The sequence below is a fragment of the Serinus canaria genome, chromosome 18 (genome assembly GCF_022539315.1).
Source record: "Serinus canaria isolate serCan28SL12 chromosome 18, serCan2020, whole genome shotgun sequence".
Taxonomy (NCBI): Eukaryota; Metazoa; Chordata; class Aves; order Passeriformes; family Fringillidae; genus Serinus; species Serinus canaria.
This window is the reverse complement of record NC_066331.1, coordinates 10,349,945-10,376,287: the sequence shown is the minus strand read 5'-3', so window position 1 is coordinate 10,376,287 and position 26,343 is coordinate 10,349,945. Positions and strand designations below refer to the sequence as shown.

At 50.7% G+C, this 26,343-nt stretch overlaps 1 protein-coding gene across 1 annotated transcript in view; it reads left to right on the top strand.

The window, feature by feature from the left end:
- Positions 1-26,343, top strand: part of SHISA6 (shisa family member 6) — a 132,729-nt gene that overhangs the window by 57,441 nt on the left and 48,945 nt on the right. Inside the window, exons 4-6 of the mRNA XM_050981415.1 lie at positions 4,389-4,418; positions 15,411-15,418; positions 24,319-24,346. Coding sequence (XP_050837372.1) covers positions 4,389-4,418; positions 15,411-15,418; positions 24,319-24,346 — 66 coding nt within the window. The remainder of the gene's footprint in view (positions 1-4,388; positions 4,419-15,410; positions 15,419-24,318; positions 24,347-26,343) is intronic.

The window sequence follows — 26,343 nt, the reverse complement described above, 5'->3', positions numbered from 1 at the left end:
GTTATTAATTACAATGCAACAGGAAAATTCATTAGGGAGTAGAATCAAACTTTCAATTAATGTCATTTTTATCCGGGAACATTAGATGAGCTGCTTTTTTTTTTTTTTTTTTTTTTTTCCCCTTGCCTTTAACAAGGATCTGGAAACATTTGCTAATTTCCAACTATTATAGTTCCTTCTATGAAATAATGTGAGCTCTCATTTGCATATAAGAAAACATTTTCTGTATTCAGTGTGACTCTGAGCTGCCCTGTTTCTATCAGGAAATTGAGCTGAAGACTCCCTGTGCATTTCAAGGCTTTTCTCATTTACCCAGAACATTTTCCAGGCCCACAGTGAATTAGGGGTGTTTTTTGGGGGGGCTCCAACCCCAGGATCTGCACGAGGGGCTGAGAAGAAGCTCAGGGGGTTTTTTGGTCTTTTTCTGAAGTGCTCTCTGCCCTTCTTGCTCCAGATCTTTTACTTTCAATTTCGTTTTCAGTCTCAAAGCCAAACCTGCCTGATCCAGCCAAGAGCCTTCAAGTGCCAGGTGTGCAATCCCCATCAGCTCAAGCTGAGCAGATCAGACACCTCCAGACTCTTTTGGTGGGGAACTTATTTTCCCTTCTGCTCTGGGAAGGTTTTCAGGTGCAGGCTTGGTTTTGTGCTGGTGTTTTTCCATCCAAGGGGCCATTCCAAGCACCCCCAGCTGCAGCTCCGTGGGAAATGGAACTTTAGTGCAGAGGACTGAACCTGTGCGGGTTTTGGCTTTACCTGTGTTCTTCTGATCAACCCTGAAAAGTCACAGGAAAAACAAATAAAGCTTGCAAAGACTCCCTTTGCTCCCTCCTTCACATCTTTTGTCTCCCAGGTTTCCGTTTTTGTTGTTGCTGCAAAAGCATCAGTTAAATCAGCTGCATTAAAAAAAAATAAAAAAAATAAATTAAAAGCAGCAATAGCAGTAATCACCATTCCTTAATGATCTAAAAGCTGAGGGCAGGGCAAGGCTGATAATTAATTTCAATTTTTAAAGCAGAAAAATCCATCAATGTTTCAGTTGATCCCAGCCAGTTTTATTTTGATTTTATATGACAAAATAAGTTTCAGATCCTTGAAAAATAACTTATTATAGTTAATTTTGTCCTTAGCTTTTCCCAATGATAAAAATATTCACAGTTTAAAAATCCCTTTTCTCTTGCCCCATTATCTCATGAGGAGAGGAGCCCCAGGCCATGGGATAAATGGGAGGAGAAAGAGGCTTTGGGTGAGGCTCCTGTTGGAAACCAGGGATGGGGATTGCTCAGAGAGAGATTTCTCAGAGAAACCTCTGGATACCTAAGGCTGGAGTTCAGCTCTCAGAGCCACCCCCTTTCACACTGGGGGCATCAACAGGAGCTGACAAAGGCAGCCCCAGGATGGCCTGACCTGGCAGGGTGTCCCTGGGCCAGGAGCTCCGGGGAGGGACAGAGGGAATGTCCCCTGGGTGTCCCTGTGTGGTGTTGTGAGGTCCCCAGGATGAGGTGAGAGATGAGAATCTGACTCCATGTTCTCAGAAGGCTGATTTATCTTTTTATGATATTATATTAAAAGAAATGATATTTTAAAACTGTACTAAAGGAAAGATGAAGGATACATCAGAAGGCTGAACAAGAATGATGATGAAAGGTCATGACCGACTCCTCAGGGTCTGACACAGCTGCTGGTGATTGGCCATTAATTAAACACAATTAACACATTTAGATAAACAACCTCCAGCCCACATTCCAGAACAGCAAAACATGGAGAGGCTGAGGCTTCTCATCCTGCCAGGAGAAGAAATCCTGGTGAAGGGATTTTTTTTAGAAAATATCGTGGTGACATCCCTGGGCCAGGATCTGCAGGGAGGGAAGGAGGGAATGTCCCCTCAGTGTCCCATTCGGGACCTCCATGGAAGGATGGAAAGTCCCCTCAGTGTCCCTGGACCAGGAGCTGCTCCATGGAAGGAGGGACTGTCCCCTCAGTGTCCCAGTCAGGAGCTCCATGAAAGGTGGGAATGTCCCCTTGGCATCCCCTTGAGCCAGAAGCTGCAGGGAAGGAGGGAATGTCCCCTCAGTGTCCCTAAGGAGCTCCAGGGAAGGAGGGAATGTCCCCTGGGTGTCCCAGCCAGGAGCTGCTCCAGGGAAGGACAGAGGGACTGTCCCCTGGGTGTCCCTAAGGAGCTCCAGGGAGGGACAGAGGGACTGTCCCCTGGGTGCTGCAGGGAGTGACTCCCAGGATGGATGGGTTCCTGGATCTCCACCATCCCAAATCCAGCTCCCCCAGGCTGGGGGGCTCTGGAGGGCTCTGGGCAGCTCCCTGCTGTCCCCACACCTTTCCCTGCCCTTCAGCTTCACTCCAGTCCCTGCTCCTCCCCTCCCGGGCCAGCCTGTTCCAGGCTTTTGTTCCTCTGCTGGATGGAAACTTCCTTCAGTTTTCCACTCGGAATTTATTCATGGCTAGTGCCTACTTTTTGTTCTTGTGCCAAGTTTGTCTGTTAGATCTTCTCCCTCCCCAGCACTTTCCCAGCCCACATTTATTTATAGAAAGCAATCTTTGCCTTTTTTTTTTTTTCTTTCTCTTCTCCTTATTTTTTTTTTTCCCCTCCACAGAACCCTTTAAGCTCTTCCTTAGCAGAGCAAAGCCTGGCTTTAGGGCAGCAGTCCAGCCTTGCTGCGTGCCCACATTTCAGGGCTGTGCAGCTCCTGGGGGCCAGCAGGAGTTGTCAGCAGCTTGTTTTTCTTGGTGAGCCCCAGCAGAGCCTTTCAGCTGTCTCTGAGCCCCGTGTGTTTTTCTTGTCAGTGTAATGTGCTTAGTAACAACACCTACCACTTTTCCATGTCACACTCTGCACTCCTCCGTCAGCTCCACGGTGACTGGCACAGCAACACAAAGAAATTGCATTTATCCAGCCAGGGAAAACGCTGCTTTCCTAAATAACCTTTGCCTCCCCCGGGAACCTCTGCAGGTCACGGGGTTCCAGAGCTTTGGTGACTCACAGCTCTCCCACCTGGCAATTATTTGCTCAAAACAATTCCTGAAGCCTTAAACAAACCTTTTTTTTTGGTTTTTTTTTGGGTGCAGGAACCTCAGTGACATCTTGCCAGCGAGTGCAGGTCTGCTGGAGTCACTGCTGCTTGGGAAAAATGCCGTGGCTTGAAGTGAGAAAAGTATAAATAGAGATTTTGATGTCAGCCAGTAAATCCATCACTGATATTTTACAGACCAGGAAGGATAATATATTGTGATAATACAATAACAGTTCCTGGGGAAAGTGTATTTTTGGATGAAAAGTGAGAAGGGGAAAAAAAAAAAGTGTTTTGAGAATTGAAAAAAAACGTTTCAAGTTTTCAAAACACGGAATCCAACAGGAGGATGTTTCAAAAGGAATTGACTTGCTCAAGGGGAATGTTTGTTCCCTTTGAAAAGATTATTTCCCTTCCAAGGCTGGTTTGGGCAGCCCTGTCCAGCTGCTGAAAGGAAAAGCAAAGGAAACTCAGGAAGGAGAGCTGGGCTGGCCCCAGGCGTGGCACAGCCTGGGGGTGCTCCTGTTCCCAGCTGCCTGTGGCAATATTCCCATTTTTGTGCTAAAACCCCACCTCTGGAGCATCCCTGGCTCTTGTGCTCCCAGCTGGGACACGGACCACCTTCTCCTGGAGCTGGGGAGCTCAAGGGTCTCACAACTTTTGAGGGTTTTTTCCCTAGAAAAGCAGGACTGGGGAGAGTTTGGGAAATTCTGGGAGCCAAACTGGCCTTGGAAAGCTGGGGAGTGGGCAGGGAGGAGAGTCCAGAGCCTTCCCAGTCAGCCAGGGACTGCGAGGAGAGCTGGGAGCACATCCCAGAGAATCCAGATGGGACAGGCTGGAGATGCTGGATGTGGGACAGGGAGTGGGGGCACAGAGCAAAGGCAGGGCAGGCTCTCTCTCCAGAGCCTGGAATGTCTCCTGGACAGCCTGGGAGCTTTTCCCATGAGTCCAGGAGGGGCCAGCAGTGCAGGATGTGAACTGGCACACGGATCCTCACCCCTAAATATCAGGGTTTGTCAAAATGCAGCTTCTCACTCAAGCCTGAGGAACATGGGGAGATGTTAGCACAGAGATTTTCATACCCAACTAATTAAAAAAAAAACCATCTCTCCCACTCTCAGGGGATTTGATTCCTTTTTCTTGGATGCAGCTGGAGGTACCACAGCATTTCAAGATGATGCAATTAACCTGACCTGTTTGGTGGCTCCACATTAATGTTTCTTTGTGATGGATTTACAACAAAGCCTCATTATTAAGGACTTCAAACCAAGATTTATTATCATTATCTTCTTTCTCCCCATTCATTATTCCCTTCTCCTCAGCTGGAAGTGAGTCAGGACCCCCGGGCACTTTCCCTATGGCTCCCAGAGATCTGGAGGAGTCTGACGGGCCTGACCTGTGTGCTTTGCAATTTCTGCCTTGCACAGTGGCTGCAGAGCTCTGAGCACTCCAGAGCTGCACCAGGTCCGTGTAATCCACCCAAAGAGCCAGAGCCAGGCGGGCAAAGGGCCGGGAATTCTGCAGCTGGTACACATTGGTACCCATGGGCATCTTCCTTCTGCTGCTGCCTTGGGAAGGCTGAGCTGGAGCAGGGGCTGGGCAGAGTCACAGAATAAAGCAGGGATTTATTAAAACACCTAAATGGATGCTGCACTTTGGGCAGCACCAGAGCCCAGCCAGGGCTGCACCCAAAATGAACCAAAATGGTCCCAAAATGAACCCAAGATGAACCAAAATGGCCCCAAAATGCACGGCTGGGCACGGGGTCTCTCCCTGGGATCAGCTCTGCTCCATTCCCACCTTGCAGTTCATTGTCCCAGCCCAGCTTTAGCCCATCCAGTCCCACCCTTGTTTTTCTCTCTCCAGCCCACGGGGTTTGTGCTCCTGGGCTGAGATTGGGATCATTTGTCCTTGGTCCCAGCTGGAGCAGGAATTTTTTTGTCTCCCTGCTCTGTGCACAGAGCTCACCATCCCCTGGTGTGAACCCAGAGCCACTAAAGCAGCACAGAATGTGAAAAATAGAAACCCCAAACCTGAGGCATCCCTGGCAGCCCCAAGCCCCCAGCTCCCACGGGCTGCAGTGCCCTGGAACATTTCCCAAGGCACCACGTCGGGCTGGCACCCGGGAGGCTCCCAGGGCAGTGAGAGGCTGTTCATTAATCCCCATTTGTACTGGCAGCAAAAACCTCCCAAATCCCCAGGCTGAGCCCTGCTCTCAGCTCTAAGGCGTTTTTTTTGGGGACTACAATAGGTTTAGAGAGAATTCTCTACCAGAATCAGAGCATAACATTCAAACTTTTCCTTTTTTCCCCCCTAGAACAAACTGTTACAGAGGGAGCTGCAGACAGATTTCTATACCTGACTTTACTTCAAAGGGCAGAGCTCAGCCCAGAGCCCACAGCAGGCTTGGGCTCATTGATTGCCAAGGGCAGAACATCCTTAATGCATTGGTATTAAATAAACAGATGGGAAACCAAGCCGAGATTTAAATTTCTGTGGAGATAATGTCGAAAGTTTATTGACCCAAGGGTGCTGGTGATTGAGTTAAGTGTTCCACATCAATAGCTCTGGCCAGGCCTTTTGTAGGACACTGAGGAATGGGCTCAATATTTTGAGGCCTCAGGTTGGAAGTAAATTTTAAGGCCTAGCAGCAAATGTGCTTTGTTTGGTCCACTGGGAGCTTGTCTTAGAGAGAGTTCAGCCCCTGCTTTCCTCCAGCCCAGGGGCAGGGAATGTCCTCCTGAGGCAGGGCAGGGAATGTTCCAGGGCTGCCAAGGACCAGGCTCACAACAAGATTTATTATCATGATATTCTTTCTCCCCATTCATTATTCCCTTCTACTTCTCTCTGATGCTGATTTGTGGGGAAAAAAAACAAAACACCCTAACTCTACAGCTTGTGAAAGTTGTAAAGCTGGAATGTTCATTACAGTGTTGGACACATGTGGGGATTGTTCCCCCCAAAGGACATGTGTGCCTTTGAGGATTTTTGAATCTTTTTATCTCCCCTAAAAGATAGGGGAGATAAAAAGATTCATATGCACAGAGTTGTTCTCCTGGCAGCAGTTCATGCTGCTGGACACACATTCCCCAGGGGAGAGCTGTCCCTCCCTGTCTGGAGGGAATGGGAGCTCCTCTGCCCCTGGGCACACATTGATGGAGGAGATGAGGTGGCCCCAAAGCCCATCCTGCAGGAATTAATTGGCCACTGCTGTAAAGGCAGCAGCAGCATTTGGAGAGACATTTTCTGCTGTCCTGCTTGGATTAAGAATTCATGAGGGCAGAAATCATCCCAGGGGCTTTGTTTTGCTTCTAAGTTATACTTTTGTACAAATGGTCTGGGGAGAGAGGTTGATTAATGGCAGGGGGAGAGCGAGCTCAGAGACAATCCATCTCTTCCATATCTCATCTGAGCCACCCTGCAGGACAGGGCAGTCAGAGCAAAGCAAACTGTCACATTCACATCGTCTGAAATATCCCCTTGCCCAGGATTGTCCTCCTGGGAAGCTGAGAGGTCTCAGAGAAAAGGAAAACAGTTTTATCTCATTTGCTTCTCCTGTGCTGTGCCCATGTGGAATGTGTTTGGGGATTGTTCACCCACAGGTGATTGTTCCAGTGCATTCTGCTGGGAGTTGTTTTCACTCTTTGGCCAGTCAGGGCCAGGCTGTGTCAGGGCTCTGCAGAGAGTCAGGAGTTTTCATTATTATCTTTTTAGCCTTCTGTCTGTATCCTTGCTGTATTCTTTAGTATAGTTTAGTACAGCATTCTTTAATATAATAGAGTATCATAAAATGATGAATCAGCCTGCTGAGAGCATGGAGTCAGGTCCATCATTCCTCCCTGCCATGGGCACCCCACAAATCCAGCCCAGCACAAACAGCAAACACCCCAGCTCCTGCCTGGGGCTCTCTCCTGCTCCCTGTGCCTCCTGGGTGTGCAGTGGACACAGATCTCTGCAGGGAGCTGGAGAAGCAGGACTGGGGATATCAGCATGCAGGAAGGAAGCAGAGCAATGAATCTGCTACCAAATGAGACTGGCAGGGATAATTGATTCCAAAGGAGGCACGCAGCAAACAAAGCCCACAAACTCCTTTCTGCAGAACCTTCTGGCTTCCAAAAGCCACCACTTGGAAACCCCATTTCACAGAAAAGGGGAGGGGAGAGTGTGACCTCAGCCAAGCCCTTGACTTTGTGGAGGAGCTGGCAAAAAGTCCATGAGGTTCTTCCCTGGGAGGGTGGGCAGGGGCTGGCACAGGGTGCCCAGAGCAGCTGGGGCTGTCCCTGGATCCCTGGCAGTGCCCAAGGCCAGGCTGGACAGGGCTGGGAGCAGCCTGGGACAGGGGGTGGTGTGGGATGAGAGATGGGATGGAATGAGAGGAGTTTTGAGGTCCCTTCCAACCCAAACCATTCTGGGATTCTTTGACGTGGGGGGCTGAATGTGGGGTCTGGTTTCTGAGAGATTGAGGTGGGAAAAAAGAGCAGGAGGAGGAAGAGGAGGAGATGGAGGGAGCTGCAGCCCTGAGAGAGGAGGGGCCAAGCTGCAGGGCAGACAGCAAGAGAATTTGGAGGGAGGCTGTAACACGATGAGGGGAGAGGGAAAGCAGGAGGTGATCCCCAAACCAGAGCCAGTGGGTCAGGAAATCTTCACTGCAAAGGGCTGGGTGCTGGCCAGGGTGATGCCTGCAGGCACACTGAGAGGGCAGGACAGAGGGACAGGGGTGGTGGAAAGGTCTCACAGCCTCCAAAACCTCCCACACTGGGAGAAATGCTGCATCATCTCCATCCCAACGGGGACAGGGCAGCTGATGCTCCTCACACGGGGTGGCTGAATTCCCCACCAAGCAGGATAATCAAAAGTGATCTCTGCAGCTCAGAGGCAGCAGCTGAACGACCACAAGGGAAGCCAAAGGCAGATATTAGCTCTCTGATTTAAAATTAAAACAATTGATCAATTGTCCTGGCTGGAATTAATAGCAAAACAAATAGGCCTGCAATATTAAACTGAAATTCACTGCCTGGATCTGGCTGGGTCCAAATGTATGGGGTCTCTCAGGACAGGGCTGGATATTTATTGTGGCTGGATGAATTGGATTTTGCACATAAAATGCAGATATTGGGCAATTTGAAAAGTAAAGGTTGTTCTGTAAAGATTGGGGGTTTTGGATTTATTTTTTTTTTGGAAGTGTGTGGGTTTGGAGTTCCTGGGGCTGGTCAAGCTCAGTGCAGCAGAGAGCACAGGGGGGAATGGCAGCGGGGTCTGAGGGAAGGATGTGGAATTTCAGTCATTTTTATGCTGCAATTAAAGAAACTGCAGCTTGTGAGCTCTGGGTGGGGACAGGGGGCTCTGGTGCTGGGTGTGATCAGCTCCTCACTGGGTGTGATCAGCTCCTCCTGGGCTCAGCCTGAGCCTTGGTGCCAGAAGTGTTTGAGATTTGGGGTGGAATCAGGACCGAGCTCCTCCTCCTGGTCCCTGGGTGAGTCTGTGCTCCCGGGGTTACCTGGCCTGAGCTCACCTGGGACAGCAAAGGCACAACAAGGAGGTGTGGCCAGGCACTGCTGAGCCTTGGAAAGGGGCAGGGAGGAACCTCAGCACCCCAGAGTCCCAGGCTGCTCTGGGTTAGAGGGACCTCAGATCCCACCCAGTGCCAGCCCTGCCATGGCAGGGACACCCCCCACTGTCCCAGGGACACCTCCACTGTCCCATGGACACCTCCCACTGTCCCAGGGACACCTCCCCCTGCCCCATGGACACCTCCCACTGTCCCATGGACACCTCCTCCTGCCCCAGGGACACCCCCCACTGTCCCATGGACACCTCCCCCTCCCCCAGGGACACCCCCCACTGTCCCAGGGACACCCCCCACTGTCCCAGGGACACTGTCCCCTGTCCCAGGGACACCTCCTACTGCCCCAGGGACACCTCCCCCTGCCCCAGGGACACCTCCCACTGCCCCAGGGACACCTCCACTGTCCCAGGGACACCCCCCACTGTCCCAGGGACACCTCCCCCTGCCCCAGGGACACCCCCCCCCCCCCAGGGACACCTCCCACTCTCCCAGGGACACCTCCACTGTCCCAGGGACACCTCCCCCTGCCCCAGGGACACCTCCACTGTCCCAGGGACACCTCCCCCTGTCCCAGGGACACCTCCTTCTGCCCCAGTGTCCAACCTGGGGATGCAGGGGCAGCCCCAGCTGCTCTGGGAATTCCCTTCCAACCCCTGCCCACCCTGCCAGGGCAGAATTTCTCCCCCCAGCATCCCTCCTCGCCCTGCCCTCTGGCAGTGGGGAGCATTCCCTGTGCCCTGTCACTCCCTGGGGAATGTGGGGCTCACTGGGGTTCTGGCACCCTGAAGCCTTTTTTGGGGAGAACAGCAGTGGGAGCCTCAGGGAAATGTTTGGGTCCAGCAGAACAAGAAGGTGCAGGATGTCCCTGCAGAGCCTTTGAAGGAAATCAGAGAAGGAGGAACCAACCAGCCAGGCCTGGCTCATTCCCTGTGCAATTCCCTGTGGATTTAACCCCTCCTTGCATCCTCTGCTGGCCCAAGGTGTGCTCTGTGCTTCCTGCAGCACCCAGGAGCTGGCCAGGGCTGGATTCCCCAGGATTTGGGTGCAGGGCTCCAGCAGGAGCTCCCAGCCTGGAGTCAGCTCCTCCCTTCCAGCTGGGAGACTTTTGGTCTGTGTTTAACAATGTGTTTCATTGCAAATTCCGTGTTTGTCTTGAAATGACAATTGAAAGATGTTTCATAACGAGCCAGCTCTGAATGAAAATACAAATGACTTGCCCTGAAGGACCTTGATATGAAACATTTCATCTGGAGTGCTGGGAGTCACTTATTTGCTTTTCTTTGCCTTAAACAGATCAGCAAAATGAAGATGAGTTAATAAAATGGTTTTGATTCTGCCATTTTTTTTTTAATAAAAAATTCTGGCACTGGCAAAATGCTGCAAATACCCCGGCTCCAGTGCCTTGAACAAAGACAGCTCCTGGGGATTTTTCAATTCCAGACACATTTCCTCCTTCCTGCTCCTCAACTCCATAAATCAGAGCCTGTCCATCTCTCAGAGCTCCCTCCTGGTGACTTGGGAGAGTCCCAGGAATGAGGTTTCCCTGTGTGCCATGGGAGGAGAAGTGGCTTGGCCATGCAGGACAAGGTTTGAGCTGCACCCACCCATAAATCAGCAGGAATTCTGAGCTGGGGCCGTGGCTGTCCTGGCTGAACATTTATTTCCCTGGCAGAGGGAAGGGGATCACCCTCACACCTGTGTAAATCAGGTGTCCCTTTTTTATCACCCTGGCTGTGTCTGGCTCCTGAACCAGGAGAGAGACAGATGAGACAGATCTTTGTGAGACAGATTTTTATAAGCAGGGCCTGGATCTCTTCTGGAGGGGGGAGAATCTGGAAAGCACCAGAACTGGAGGGGATTAATCCACCAAGGGGGTTCCAAACTGGGGAGTTCTTGTCAGATGTGCTGATTCACAGAATCTGTACAAATTGTCCATCTTTGGTCTTCTCCACCTGACAAATTTGTGCACCTGAGCATCCCCACATCAATGTATCCCTTTAAATCTTTTTTATTCTACCTTTTAGCCTTTTTATTTTACCTTTTTAGCCTGGTGTTTCTAGGAGCAGAGAAAAAGGCACCAGGGGAGGCAGAGGGTGCCGTGCCCTGCAGTGACCTTGGGAAGGAGAATTAACTTTTCCTCTAGCCCAGTGACCTTGGGAAGGAGAATTAACTTCTCCTGTGGCCCAGAGTCCCCAGGAGCTGCCAGGAGGAGAGGACACCGAGCAGCAATGATTGCTCTTTAGTTCAAAGTCCACACCCAGCGCCTCAGGGCAGCGCATCGAATATTCATTGCAGCACTTCAAAGCTCGCCGTGCTCCCGGCAGGAAGCTCAGCAGCATCCTCGGGCCACCAGGGCTGGGCAGCTGAGCTGGGAGCTGCCTCTCCCCAGCCCTGCTGGAGAGCTGGAGCTGTGCTGGATCAGCATTCCAGGCACTGCCAGGAGCCACAGGGACCACAGCAGCTCCCCAGCCTGAAATCCTGCACTCAGACTTTCCCTGGGACTCTGCAGGGCTGCTCTGCACGGGTATCTCACAAATGTTCCTTCAGAACAGGCTGCAGAGGGGCTTTGCACAAGGGCTGGAGGGACAGGACCAAGGGAAGCATCTTTAGGCTGAAGGAAGGAAGATTTAGAGGGGAGATTGGGGGTAAATTCCACCCTGGGAGGGTCGTGAGGGGCTGGGATGGAATTCCCAGAGCAGCTGGGGCTGCCCCTGCATTCCTGGAAGTGCCCAAGGCCAGGCTGGGCATCCTCTCCTCTCCTCTCCTCTCCTCTCCTCTCCTCTCCTCTCCTCTCCTCTCCTCTCCTCTCCTCTCCTCTCCTCTCCTCTCCTCTCCTCTCCTCTCCTCTCCTCCTCCTCTCCTCTCCTCTCCTCTCCTCCTCCTCTCCTCTCCTCTCCTCCTCCTCTCCTCTCCTCTCCTCTCCTCACTCTCCTCTCCCTCCTCCTCTCCTCCCCTCTCCTCCTCTCCTCTCCTCTCCTCTCCTCTCCCTCCTCTCCTCTCCTCTCCTCTCCTCCCCTCCTCTCCTCTCCTCTCCCGCCTCAGTCCTCTCCTCTCCTCTCCTCGGATCCTCTCCTCTCCTCTCCTCTCCTCCTCCTCTCCTCTCTGGCTCCATCCTCTCCTCGACCCTCTGCGCTCTCGTTCCTCGTCTCGCTCTCCTCTCCTCATCCTCTCCTCTCCTCTCCTCCTCCTTCCTCTCCTCTCCTCTCCTCTCCTCTCCTCTCCTCTCCCCTCCTCTCCTCCCAGTGAAATTCCCAGGGTTTTTGGAGAATTGGTGTGATTTCTCATATGTAAGTTAAATTTATGAGAGGAAGAAACTATTATGGGATATAAACTCTGGAGGGAATGGATTTGTCTACTCAAAGCTGTCTGGTTTCACTGTAAATTGCCTGAATGGACAGGAAGGAGCTGTTACACAGCACCTTTGGAATGATTTCCCCCTCTTCTGCTTTGGGACTTGTGTAAGCAAAATGCTGTTCCAAGGTGTAAGGAGGAGACATTAAATAAATAAAGCACCAATTGCCAAGATCTGGAGATTGAAAGTGTTTACACAAAATAACTCAAAAGCTCTCCAGGGGCTGAACTGCACAGCCTGGCAGAGCTGAGCTGGAGGGAACGCTGATATTCCAGAACACTCAGGTAACATTTTCCAGGACAGCTTGTGCTGATGGGCTTTAGAGAAGAGTGCTTAAAGGCTGTCCTGGGCTGGCACCAGTGGCCAAGCTGGATGGAGCTTGGAGCACCTGGGGCAGTGGCAGGTGTCCCTGCTCATGGAAGAGCTGGAATTTGGTGGCTTTAGGTCCCTTTGACCCAAACCATCCTGTGACTCTGTGGTTCTCTGAAAGCCCATCCCAGAAACAGCTGCACACAGCTGGACACATCTGGGGAGTCTGAAATCACAGCCAGGGCAGCCTCACACCCAGACTGTGATGGGCCAAAGGGCCTGGCTGTGTTTTATTTGCACAGCATTCCAAACCCAGTGTGGGAATTCAAGTCTAGTTTTCCAAAATGTCAGAATTGCAGGGAATTTGGAGCAAAAGGGGACTTGCCTGAGGCACAGGGAGAGCTGGGGTTGGATCAGTGGGTTCCTGGGAAGAAAGGTTCCATGGTGAGGGACTGCCATCAGCCCAGGAAACGTCCTGCAGAACATCTGGCCCTGCTGCTGTTTGCTAAACATGGATGGGTTGCTGACCATGGGATGGGTGGCTGACCATGGATGGGTTGTTGGCCATGGATGGGTTGTTGACCAAGGTATGAGTTGTTGACCATTGGATGGGTTGCTGACCATGGATGGGTTGCTGACCATGGATGGGTTGTTGACCATGGGATGGGTGTCTGACCATGGATGGGCTGTTGGCCATGGGATGGGTTGTTGACCATGGATGGGTTGTTGACCATGGGATGGGTTGTTAACCATGGATGGGTTGTTGGCCATGGATGGGTTGTTGACCATGGATGGGTTGCTGACCATGGATGGGTTGTTAACCATGGGATGGGTCACTGACCATGGATGGGCTGTTGGCCATGGGATGGGTTGCTGACCATGGATGGGTTGCTGACCATGGATGGGTTGCTGACCATGGATGGGTTGTTGACCATGGATGGGCTGTTGGCTATGGGATGGGTTGTTGACCATGGATGGGTTGTTGGCCATGGATGGGTTGCTGACCATGGATGGGTTGTTGACCATGGATGGGTTGTTGGCCATGGAAGGGTTGCTGACCATGGATGGGTCACTGACCATGGATGGGCTGTTGACCGTGGGATGGGTTGCTGACCATGGATGGGTTGCTGACCATGGATGGGTTGCTGACCATGGATGGGTTGTTGACCATGAACGGGTTGCTGACCATGGATGGGTTGCTGACCATGGATGGGTCACTGACCATGGATGGGCTGTTGACCGTGGGATGGGTTGCTGACCATGGATGGGTTGTTCTGCACTTCCCTTGCACTGCAGCATCGCCCTGAACCACCAGCAGCTCCCTGGAGGCAGGGAAAGCTTCTCTTAGAGCTTAGGGGATTTAAACAAGGCTCCCAAAATGCAATATATGGACGAGCTGGGGTCTGCCTGTGGAGCCCAGCTGTACAGGCTGGGTGAGCTCCCGGTGTCGGGGACAACAATCCATCCAGCAAGGTTAAAGGACTGGATTTAGATTAATTCCAGAGCTTGTCCAATAAGATAAAGCAGTGTAGTGAAGGTAAATATTTGCAGCTTTATTTACTGGGAGATTAATGTAATTGGTTTGGATTCCTTCACATCCTCCAGCCTCTTCATAAACACTGCACACTGTTAAATGCTGCAATAATGAAGGCATTTTGTCTTCATCATACTGGAGGGCAAGAGGCAGGGGAGAGCTATTCTTGCAAAATATTAGCCCAGTTTTGCACACCCCAGAGGATCTATTAATTTAGGTTAGAATCTCTGCAAGGGCTGAGCTCAGTGAGCAGGGGAAGCTTTCCACGGCCCCACCTCCACCTCCTCTGGGCTTTTCCCCCCTTTCTTCCTTTTTTTCCCATTTTTTTTTTCCATCCAGCCAGTGCAGAACCCCGGCACAGAGTAACCCAGAGTGATCCACTTTGTCTGGATTCCCTCCCCAGGGGCTGCCAAGTAGGGCTTGCACTGCTTGGAAAATTCCACAGCTCTGCTGTGTGGCACCAGTGCTGTGAGATCCTGGTCTCAGGAGCTGGGAGATAAAGGGAAGGGAGGGATTGATCCCAGCCCAGTAACCGTTGCCATTTCCCTCTGCTCCTCTGAGGGCACAGCAGAACCTGGCCTTCCTGGCAGAGCTTGGGATTCAACCACGGGATGTGCTCAGCTTTGGCTGACAAGGTGGGGCTTGCTCACAGGTTGGACTCGATGATCCTGGAGGGCTTTTCCAACCTGAATTATTCTGGGACTCTCTTCCACAGACTCAGCCTCACAGAGACCCCTCTGGAGACCCCCCCAGTCCTGCCCAGCTCAGGGCAGGCTGATCTTACACTGGATGTCAAGGCCAGTCAGGGTATGACAAGGAAAAAGCTTTTCTGTGCCTAAAGGAATTTAAATTGCATTTCAGTTTTGTATGCACTTTTTGGTGTCCTTTCACCGAGCACTGAGAGGAGCCTGGGTCCATCTCCTTCCCTCCCCTCCATCCCTGCTGAGTCTCTGCATCCACAGGGATTTTCTCCCTCCATTCCTTCAGCCAGGGCAGGGCTCTCCAGTTTCCTGTGATGGCAATGGAAACAGATTTCAGTTCTGTTATCCCGTTTGGCTTCCAGCCATTCCCAGCTGGGCAGTGCCCACGGGACAGAAGGCAGCCCTTGCTCCGTGCCAGCTGTGGCACCAGCCTGGCCTTGCTCAGATGTGCAGCCCCAAACTGGGCTCTCACCCTGGCCAGTGCCCCTCTGGGTGGGCACTGCCAGCCCTGGCTCCCAATCCAGCAGAAGGAATCTCTACAAAAATAATTCAAATCCACCTTCCCAGCGAGGGCCAGCCCAGGGATGGATGCTGCTGGTGTTCCCAGCCCAGCAGCCAGGCCCTAATTGCCTGCTGCTTTTCCTCATCCCCATCCATCCAAGGGCTCTTTTGGTGCTCAGAGCCTGCTAATGACTTTGGGGACTCCTTTAAAGATCCACTTGGCTGTGTCTGTGCTCGTTGATTTCCTCTGCAGCCTGCAGGTGTTCATTAGGGGGGAGTCTCATGGAACCCACACACACCCCTGGTTGTTGTCACCAAAGTGTGACAACATGGCCCGGACAGCAACAAGGACAACAATCCAGGCCTGAGGAGCTCTTTGAGCTCTCTAAGGTATTGATCAGGTGGTTCTGGCTCAGCTATTGGAGAGCAGAAATTGTTTGTTGCAAATATCTGATCATGCATCACCCAGCAGCACTCGCTGGGGAGAGCAGAGTTGTCCCTCTGATTTCCCTTTCTCCTGCATGTGGGTGGTTTGTGGGGCTGAAAGGGTGTGGGGAGTTTGTGGGGCTTGAGAGGATGTGGGGAGTTTATGGGAATGGAGAGGATGTGGGGACTTTGTGGGGCTGGAGGGGACACAGGGAGTTTGAGCCTCTGGGGGCACAGGGATCTTGTGGCACTGGAGGGGATGAGGAGACTTCATAGGGCTGGAGAGGATATGAGGATTTTCTGGGCTGAAGGGGATGTGGGGATTTTGTGGGGCTGGAGGGGATGTGGAGAGGTTGAGCCTCTGGGGGCACAGGGATCTTGTGGGGCTGGAGGGGATATGAGGATTTTCTGGGGCTGAAGGGGATTTGGGGAGTTTTTTGGGGCTGGAGGGGTCACAGGGATCTTGTGGGGCTGAAGGGTTGTTTGCCAAAGGACAGGGATGTGGGACACCAGTGTGAGCCCCAGCTGGGGGAAGTTCTGGGTCCCCAGGGATCACCACCCTCCCCTGCCCTCACAGCCCTGCCCCAATCTCATTTCTGGAATAACATCTGCCTCTCCCACACTGTCACTGAGCAGACTTTGTCCTTCCCAATTCCACTCTGGCTAGGAGGCCTGAGCACTCAGAAGGATTTTATTGCTCCAGCAATGAGGTGATTCAGTGACCAACCCAAAACTTGGGACAGATAACATTGTCCAAATGTCACTTTGTCCAAATGTCACTCTGTCCAAATGTCACTTTGTCCCCTGCCTGTGCCACTGCCGGTCCCTGCTGGCAGCAGGGGTCGGTGAGGGGTGGGCAGGGGACCCTGCTTGCTCTCAGCAGTGACTTTCAGCTGTGAAAGTCTCTACTCAACCCACAGATGGGTGTCAAGGCACAATCATCACGTTCCTATTTCCACAAGCTCCCTGTAGGTGACTCTCCCAACTGCAGTGTGGATCAGAAATGTGCCAGAATGTGAACAGAAGGTAACTTTAGGTCTGTGATTTCTTTAGGGAGATTATCATCACATTTAGATCTGTTGCTGTCAGCACAAACCACCCACCCAGAGACCTGGTTTTCCTGAGGTATTGCAGACAGCATTTCCCTTTCTGGGGACTCTCAGGGTGCCCCACTTCCTGCTGGCCCTGCTTTGCCTTGCTCAGGGAACTCCCATGGACCCATCCAGTCCCATCCCACAGCTCCTTTGGGACAGCAGAGGCTCAGGAAGAAAGGCTCATGGAAGCACAGAATTCTCTTTCCCATCTCCTCACTCCTTCCCCTCTCCTGAGGCACAGAGGGATTCCTGCACCTGGACTCTGGTGCCATTGTCTGCCTGCTCTGCTTTTCCATTCCCTGCCCTTCTTTTCCCTTTCTTTAATTGTTCCCCTTCCATGGCAGTGAGTTTCACAGTTTCATCAAGCACTGCTTGAGAAAATGTTTCCTTGGCTGTTCCTGGAGCTGGCTGCAGCCATCCCTGCCTGGGGTGGCCTCTCAGGCCTGTCTGGCACAAAGTGACAACAATCTGTCTTCACTCCCTGCTCTGTCCTTGGCCACTCCAGAGCCCCTGCTCCTGCCTCCCCACGCAGAGACTTCTCATCCCATTTCATGGGGCTGAGAACCTCCCATCCCATTTCGTGGGGCTGAGAACCTCTCATCCCATTTTGTGGGGCTGAGAACCTCTCAGCCACATCAATCACAGCCTTGGGGCTGAGAACCTCCTCTGCCATCTGCTCAGAGCTGTGGGGAGCACAGAGACACAGCAGCCAAGCTTTGGAGCCATGGGGGGCTGGGGCAGGGCTGGCAGGAGGGACAGCAGCCCAGCCTGGGGCCAGGGATGTGACAGAGGCCACCGAGCCCCAGGGGACACTGCCAGGGATGTCCCTCCCTGTGAGACCTCCCTGGCCTCACACACAGGGCAGAGCTGCCCAAAACTCTGAGAATGGACACAGGGGAAGGCAAGGGAGGTGTCTGAAATTCCTTATCCTGCTGCTGGAGAGGCTCCTGGAGCAGAGGCTGGGCAGAGTCACAGGAATAAAGTGGGGATTCATGCAAAGGCCCCAAAGGATCCACCTGGGGCAGTGCCAGAGCCCAGCCAGGGCTGCAGCCAGGATGGAGCCAGCATGGACTCAGGCTCTGGAGTTCTCACCCTTTGATGAGCTTTGCTCCATTTCCAGCCTGGGGCTCAGGGTCCAATCCCACTCCAGGGGATGCAGTCCCACCCTCCCAGTGCTCTGTCACCCCCAGGGACTGTCCCTGCTCCCAGCACAGCCTGAGCTTGTTTCCCCTTCTCTGCTCCCTTCCCTGAAGCTGCCGTGCCTGGGATTTAGCAGGAGATCCAGGAAATTGAATACCAGCAGCTTACAAAACATTAAATTCACTCTCAGACTTATTGTGGCTGAAGTCTCCTGAATCACAAAGTGGTGACACTTTCCTTTCTGAAGGAAACCACCACGTGATCTACTTAGTAATGGCTTTATCATTCTTTAATTGCTGCTTTTGTTCCTAAACAAAAAAAAACTAAGCATGCAGAGAAGCCAAGAAAAGTATATATTTACATCAAATCAATTGAGATCCATGAATGAAAGGAAATGAACCAATTTCCCAGGCAGGAAAGGTTAAGGATGATTACATGGATTAAAAATCTGTGCAATCTCTTTGCAGCACTACTCATCCCAGGCTGTGGTTACTGGGACAGAAATAGTCCTGTGTTTTATATCAGTGAAAAAAAAGGGTTTAATGCACTGGGTGGAGAAAGCAGAGAGCTGGTGGGAGCTGGCCAAGCCCTCCAGAGGCAGCCACAAAACTTTGGTCACTGGGAACTTTGCTCTTGGCATCTCACAGCCCCTTCCTCCTCTCATTTCTGCCCCCTCACCAAAGCCCTCCCAGATCTCCTCCCTCAGCTTTGTCTCCCACTCATCCTCCAGTGCTCCCCCAGCTGCTCCTTGTGGTGCTTCAAGGGCTCCTTCCACATTTCTCCTCGTCTGCAAATCCCCCATCCAGAGGTGCCAACCTGGACCTGGTGCTCCTGGAGGCCTTTTCCAGCCTTAATGATGATTTCCACACCCACTGCTCGGTTCCCAGGCGTTTCCTCCCTTCTGGGAGTGCCTCAGGCATTCTCCTTTACCACCTCACCTCGAAACAGGACAAATGGAAATGATGCAGGGGAAGTCAGGCTTCCCTTTCAGTGGAGAGCAGTTCACACATTTCAGCAGGGAGATTTCAGAAGTGCAAATGTTCCTGTAGTACACTGAAAAATATGAATGAAAAGGAACACGCCGCAGCTTCAAAATAGCCTGGGGTGAGATTTTTTTTTCTGATGAGGAGGAGACAGAGCGAAAAAAAACCCCCAAAGATAATTTTATGCACAACCCAAGATGGAGCAGGGAGCCTTTTTCATGTCAAAAATGGATCATCCTATTTTTGAAACAATGCCTGTTTCTGGTCTCCAGGAAGCTGTCCCTGTGAGGAGTGTGGAGCTGAGCTCTTCCCTTTGCCATTCCCTCCCAGGTTTGCTGTGTGTGCCAGTGCCAGGGGGCTGCACACCTGAATTTGCTCTGTGTGCCAGTGCCAGGGGGCTGCACCCCAAGATTTGCTGTGTGTGCAGGTGCCAGGGGGCTGCACACCCCATTTGCTCTGTGTGCAGGTGCCAGGGGGCTGCACCCCCAGGTTTGCATTGTGCAGGTGCCAGGGGGCTGCACACCCCATTTTCTCTGTGTGCAGGTGCCAGGGGGCTGCACACCCCAGGTTTGCTCTGTGTGCCAGTGCCAGGGGTGCTCTGTGTGCAGGTGCCAGGGGGCTGCACCCCCAGGTTTGCTCTGTGTGCAGGTGCCAGGGGTGCTCTGTGTGCAGGTGCCAGGGGGCTGCACACCCCATTTTCTCTGTGTGCAGGTGCCAGGGGTGCTCTGTGTGCAGGTGCCAGGGAGCTGCACCCCCAGGTTTGCTCATTGTGCAGGTGCCAGGGGGCTGTACACCCCACTTGCTGTGTGTGCAAGTGCCAGGCACTGAGAGTTCAAGGCAGGGCCACCTGAGGAAAGTCCCCAGGCAGCAGCAGCAGCAGCAGCAGAGCTCCTTCCTTGGCTGGAGTGGGGCAGGGACCACATTCTGAGGAGGACAGAACAGCAATAGCCAGTGTTTATTTTGGTCTGTATTAAGTATAAAATGTGGCTTTTCAGCCAGTTCCAGGGCAACACAACCTTCACCTTAATTCCTGCAAACTCCTTTTTTATTGGCGATTCCTGTGCACCTCTTCCCATCACTGGGGACTCCAAATGTCCAGAAATTGACCCCAGGACAGAACCCCATAAAATCCGTGTGCAGCCCCTGCCCTGGTGTTGATTGTGGTGTTTGTTGTGGCAGTGCCAGGTCACCAGCTCTGTCTGCACCCCTGCTCGGGTTGGGTGCCCCTCTGCCCCCAGTGCCACCTTGGTTTCCTTGGCAGGCACTGAGCTCTCCTGCTCCCTCCTCCCACCTCATTTGATTTTTCCTGTGGAGGCAGCACATCAGTGCTTCCATGTCTTTGTGTGTTCTTAGCCTTGCTCCCCTTCTCCAGACCTTTACCTACTTGGCTCTGGCTCCGAGCACCAGGAGTAAAACATATATTTATGGAATAAGTAATTTTAAAATTTGTTCTTGCTAATTATTACCTTGGTTGGGCTGAGTCCCCAGGGAGCCCTTGACGTTTTGAGAGCTTTCTAATCAAATTGTTCTAAAGCTCATTTTGAGCTTCATTAAAACATGGGAGGATCTTTCATCTTTATATAACTTTTGAAACTGCTAATGGCCTTAAATAAAATAGGAGCCTTGTGAAAAATGCACCAAATGTACCAGGGAGGCTTTGGAAAAAAAGGAGTGAGAGGGTGATGGTTTAAAAGGTTTGTGGGGAAAGTTTTTAAGATCAGTTAAAGAAAGCAAAGTGGGAAAAAGTTTTGTGGGTTCAGCACAGAGCAAAATCAGCTCCTGGACTAAGATAAAGAGGGAACCTGCTGGGAATCCTAACAAAGGGATGGCATCAAACCCTGAGAGCCAGCTCTGCAAAACCATGGCTGAGCCCCACGGCTGTGTGCAGCTGGAGGAGGATCAGAATTCCATGGGAAACCAGGGCAGGAAAACGTGCCAGGAAGGAACGAGCTCAGTCCCATTCCCAGTTTTCCTTGTTCCTAGAATGCTGCCTTGCCTGCTGGAGCTGGGATGCTGAGAGCCAGCCCTGCCCATCCCCAGCTACTGATCAGCCTGTAGCCATGAGGGACTCAGGCCCTATTTCCCCCCTAATTTCCAAGATTGTTTGCACACTGGGGTGCCAGATGGCCTGAACTCTAAGTTAGGAGATAATGCAGTCAAATTCCAGCCTCCCATCCTGAGGGGAGCAAAGGGAATCCCAACAAGAGGCAGCTTCTTGCTGAGTGCTCACCACCATCTCCAGCGAGGGCCCCAGGGCTGTGCAGCAGCTCAGCCACCCCTGCGTGGCCCCAGGCTGGCTGGGAGGGGAGCCCCTGCATTCCCAAAAAAATGTGCCTGGAGTGAGATCTGTGGTCATGGAAATAAAAAATAAATTTTATATTTTATATATATAACATTTTTAATTTATATTTTTATTTTTATATATATTTAATAAATATATTTTATTTTTTATATTTTTAAGAATATATATTTAATATATATTTACATATTTTACTATATATATAGTATTTACATTTATAATGGAAAGAAATGATAAATTTTAATTTATGTTTTAAAATAAAAGGTAAATGTAAACAATACAGTAAATAGAAATCATCTACTATTATTTACATATTGTAAAATATAAATATAAATATATTTTAAAGAAATAAATAATATATATATGTAAATATAAATGAGCATATTAAGAACCCTCTTGATGAAGTAATCCCCCCCAGCTCTGGTGCTTTCCAGATTCTCCCCCCTTCAGAAGAGATCCAGGCCCTGTCTATAAAAATCTGTATATAATGTAATATAATGTAATATATTAAGCTGCTCTGGGAGGCTCAGGAAATGGAGTGTTGGAAAGCAGCAGGAAATAATTCTGCATTTCCCTGGGAAGAACCCATGGGCTCAACACCCTCCCTGACATGGCCTTTTATTGAAACTCCTGTTCCATGGCTCACCAGAGACCTGGGAAATCAATTCCAGCAGAAGGATTTCCTTACAGCAACACCTAATTGCTGGCAAATGGGGGCTTGGAGGAGAAGGGCCTCCTTCAATTGCAGAGCAGCAGCGTGGCAGGGGAGGAACGCCACGTCCATTGCTTTTTTGGATAAATCAATAAAAAAAAAATAAACAAACAGCATCAGATTGGTCTCCTGGGTGTGCCGAGTCCACTCCCAGGATGGATTTTATAGGCCTTATAAAAACAGAGTTTATATGATGGCATCTTAATTAGAGAAGAGCTTCCAGTGGTGCTGAGGGTTGATGGAAATCCCTGTCCGTGGGCCAGGCAGGCTGGAATTGCTGCTCTTGCAGCCACAAGCCCCTCTCATTTCTGAGCTCATTTCTGGCAATTTTGGCTGCTTTGGGAGAGGATGAGACAGGAAACTGGAGCTGGGGGTGAAGTTTAGATGAGAAATGCTGATGTTTTGGTGCCTTGTTTTTCCTGTCTGGAAAGAAGGAAAAAGCTATTTAAAAATGCTAACAGAAATTTGGAACAGATCTTGCAGTGCTTCCATTTTGCTTTCACTCTTTGAGGGTTTCTCTTGTAGGCTGCAAGCGAAACTTTGAAACAAATGTCATTTTGAATTAAAAAATAACCCTGAACAAACACCAAAACACCCCACCCTGATCACAGATCTTTTTCAAAACCTGAGGAGACATTTGAAGAATTTTTGATTATTTCCCTTGAAATGTGGGATCTGGATTGGTCCAAGCTGTCAGGGAATCATCATGGAATGGTTGGGGTGGGAGGGACCTCAAAGCTCAGTCCCTGATCCTGCCACGGGCACAGCCTTCCACTGTCCCAGGTTCTTGCCACAAATAATTATTCCTTCAGGACACTCTTATTTGTCACCTTCAGCAAATGGAGAGAGAGGAACTTGGAATCTCTGAGCATTTTTAAAAAGGAACGAGTTATAACTGGGGCAAATGGAATGCTTTATCTGGAGTTTGAACCCTGGAAATTAATTGCAAATTAAATTCTTTAAAAAAAAAAAAAAAAAAAATGTATTTCTAGTCCTAAGCTACGGCCTTGGAGGAGCTGAGACATTCCCTTGGCCAGGCTGGGAATCCAGAGGGCTGGAATGTCCATCCAGAACAACCACTTGAACTCCAGGCAGCAAGTTAGGATTGTTCACTGAGTTTGGGGAGAGGAAGGAACTGGGAAAAGGCTCCAGGAAGAGGTGATTGCCATGGAGAGCTTCTGAACCATCAGCAGCTTCTGCTCCGTCCCCACCTCGGCCCCAGAGCCCTGAGTGGCACCTCCAGGAGCTGCTGGGACACCTCCAGGGGTGGGCACTGCCATCCTCCCTGGGCAGCCCCTGCATTCCCAAAAAAATGTGCCTGGAGTGAGATCTGTGGTCATGGAAATAAAAAATAATTTTTATATATTTTATATATAAAATATTTTTAATATATATTTTTATTTTTATATATATTTAATAAATATTTTTATTTTTTATATTTTTAAGAATATATATTAAAAATATATATATTTACATATTTTACTATATATATAGTATTTATATTTATAATGGAAAGAAATTATAAATTTAATTTATGTTTTAAAATAAAAGGTAAATGTAAACAATACAGTAAATAGTAAAAATCATCTTACTATTATTTACATATTATAAAATATAAAATATTTAAAGAAATAAATAATATATATATGTAAATATAAATGAGCATATACGAACCTCTTGATGAAGTAATCCCCCCAGCTCTGGTTGCTTTCCAGATTCTCCCCCTTCAGAAGAGATCCAGGCCCGTCTATAAAAATGCTGTATATAATGTAATATAATGTATTTAGCTTCTATATTGTATATAGGTAATATAGGTAATAGAATAATGATATAGAGATAATAATGTAATGTAATGTAAGTAATGTAATGGTAAGTAATGTATATAGTAATAAATTAGGAATATAAAGAGAAGAAGAGAAGAGAATACTAACTATGAATAGAATATAAAGAAGATAATAGAAGAAAATAGAAGAATAAAGAGAATATAATAGAATATTAAATAAATAATATAATATAATCATATAAGATAATAAATATAATATAATATAAAGAATATATATATAATATAATATAATATAATATAATATAAATGTACTGTTGAAAAGCTGAAAATGAGGGACTTTTTTAAAAGCCATTTTCCTGGGCAAAAAGCAAATATCCCATATTATATTACATTATGGGAATGCCCTCCTGAGCCCTTCCCAGTCCTGGGACAGCAATCCCAGGTAGGAATGCCCACCTGAGCCCCTTCTCCCTCACTGCTCATCCCAGGGCTGGCAGCTGGTGCAGTTTTATCATCAGGGATGAGAGGAAAGCTCCCCAGGAAATGATTCCATGGGCAATTCCCAAAACCACCTCATGTGGGGTGACAGGGAGCAGAAGGGCTCAGGAGTGAGAGAGGGAACAGCATTCACCTCCAGCTCCTGCACTGGGGTGGATTCCCCTCCCAGCTCCTGCACTGGGATCACTCACTGGGGTCATCCACTGGGATCTCTCACTGGGGTCATCCACTGGGATCTCTCGCTGGGGTCACCCACTGGGGTCAGTTCCCCTCCCAGCTCCTGCCCTGGGATCACTCACTGGGGTCATCCACTGGGATCTCTCACTGGGATCACCCACTGGGGTGGATTCCCCTCCCAGCTCCTGCCCTGGGATCACTCATGGGATCATCCACTAGGGAGTTCTCTCACTGGGGTTCACCCACTGCGGGTCAGTTCCCCTCCTCACCTCCTGCCCTGGGATCACCCATGGGGCACCCACTGGGCTCAATTCCCCTCCACAGGCTCTGACTCTGGGGATCACCAGTGGGATCATCCACTGGGGTCAGTTCCCCTCCCAGCTACCTGCTCTGGGATCACTCAGTGGGGATCATCCACTAGGATCTCTCCCTGGGGTTTCACCCACTGGGGTCAGTTCCCCTCCCCGCTCCTGCTCGGGGATCACTCACGTGGGTCATCCACTGGATCTCTCACTGGGGTCATCCACTGGATCTCCCTGGGGTACCCACTGTGTCCCCTCCCAGCTCCTGCCCTGGGATCACTCACTGGGGTCATCCACTGGGATCTCTCACTGGGATCACCCACTGGGGTGGATTCCCCTCCCAGCTCCTGCCCTGGGATCACTCATGGGATCATCCACTAGGATCTCTCACTGGGGTCACCCACTGGGGTCAGTTCCCCTCCCACCTCCTGCCCTGGGATCACCCATGGGGTCACCCACTGGGATCAATTCCCCTCCCAGCTCCTGCTCTGGGATCACTCAGTGGGATCATCCACTGGGGTCAGTTCCCCTCCCAGCTCCTGCTCTGGGATCACTCAGTGGGATCATCCACTAGGATCTCTCACTGGGGTCACCCACTGGGGTCAGTTCCCCTCCCAGCTCCTGCTCTGGGATCACTCAGTGGGATCATCCACTAGGATCTCTCACTGGGGTCACCCACTGGGGTCAGTTCCCCTCCCAGCTCCTGCCCTGGGATCACTCACTGGGGTCATCCACTGGGATCTCTCACTGGGATCACCCACTGGGGTGGATTCCCCTCCCAGCTCCTGCCCTGGGATCACTCATGGGATCATCCACTAGGATCTCTCACTGGGGTCACCCACTGGGGTCAGTTCCCCTCCCACCTCCTGCCCTGGGATCACCCATGGGGTCACCCACTGGGATCAATTCCCCTCCCAGCTCCTGCTCTGGGATCACTCAGTGGGATCATCCACTGGGGTCAGTTCCCCTCCCAGCTCCTGCTCTGGGATCACTCAGTGGGATCATCCACTAGGATCTCTCACTGGGGTCACCCACTGGGGTCAGTTCCCCTCCCAGCTCCTGCTCTGGGATCACTCAGTGGGATCATCCACTAGGATCTCTCACTGGGGTCACCCACTGGGGTCAGTTCCCCTCCCAGTTCCCCCTCTGGGGTCAAACTGGCATTTAGGGAACCCCAGTGACTCCCCCTGTCCAGCAGTTCACACCCCACGGGGTACCTGAGCCTCCCATGCACGTTGTGTGTCCACTCTTTATTTTTTTAATTTATAAACTGCCTTATGTAAGCTCCACCTGCCCCACACGGGCGGCGTTTCTAGGTCACGCTCTGCTCTCCCTCAGAGCTCCAGCCAACTCCCAGCCATTGATGCAGCTCCAAGAGAACATTTTCCTGCGGCACTTCGTTTGATAATTATTCCCCACGGGGTTCCTCAGCTGTTCCTGGCCCTGCTTTGGACAGGAAGCCAAGCTGGAGTCAGCTCCAGGGATTTCAGGTAATGGAGGTGCTACATGATTGCCTTTCCTGAAGGAAAAGATGTTCCTGCTTGCCACCATCACCCTCTCCAGGCATTCCTGTCTCAGAGTTTTCCTCCTCTCAGAGGATACTTGGCTCAGATCCCGTCCCAACACCTCATCCCTCATTTCCTGCAGACCAAAACACAAAATTTCTGAGAGGTTCCTGTTTTGCTGGGGATCTTTCCTTTCTGAGGGGGTGGAAGTGAGCTCAAGAGTGAGGATCTTTGTTTTTGCAAATCAGTTTCCCCCCTGTCACCCAACACTGGAGATTCCTGACCATGAATAACCCCAGGAGATCCATAGGGGTGGAAACTCAGGGATTTCACTTCCACCACGTTCTCTGATGATGGACTGGTCACCATGGAAACCCTTCCAGCCTCCTTCCCCCACCTTCTGGTAGGGATTGTCACAACCTGTTTGCCATGGGAGGGAGA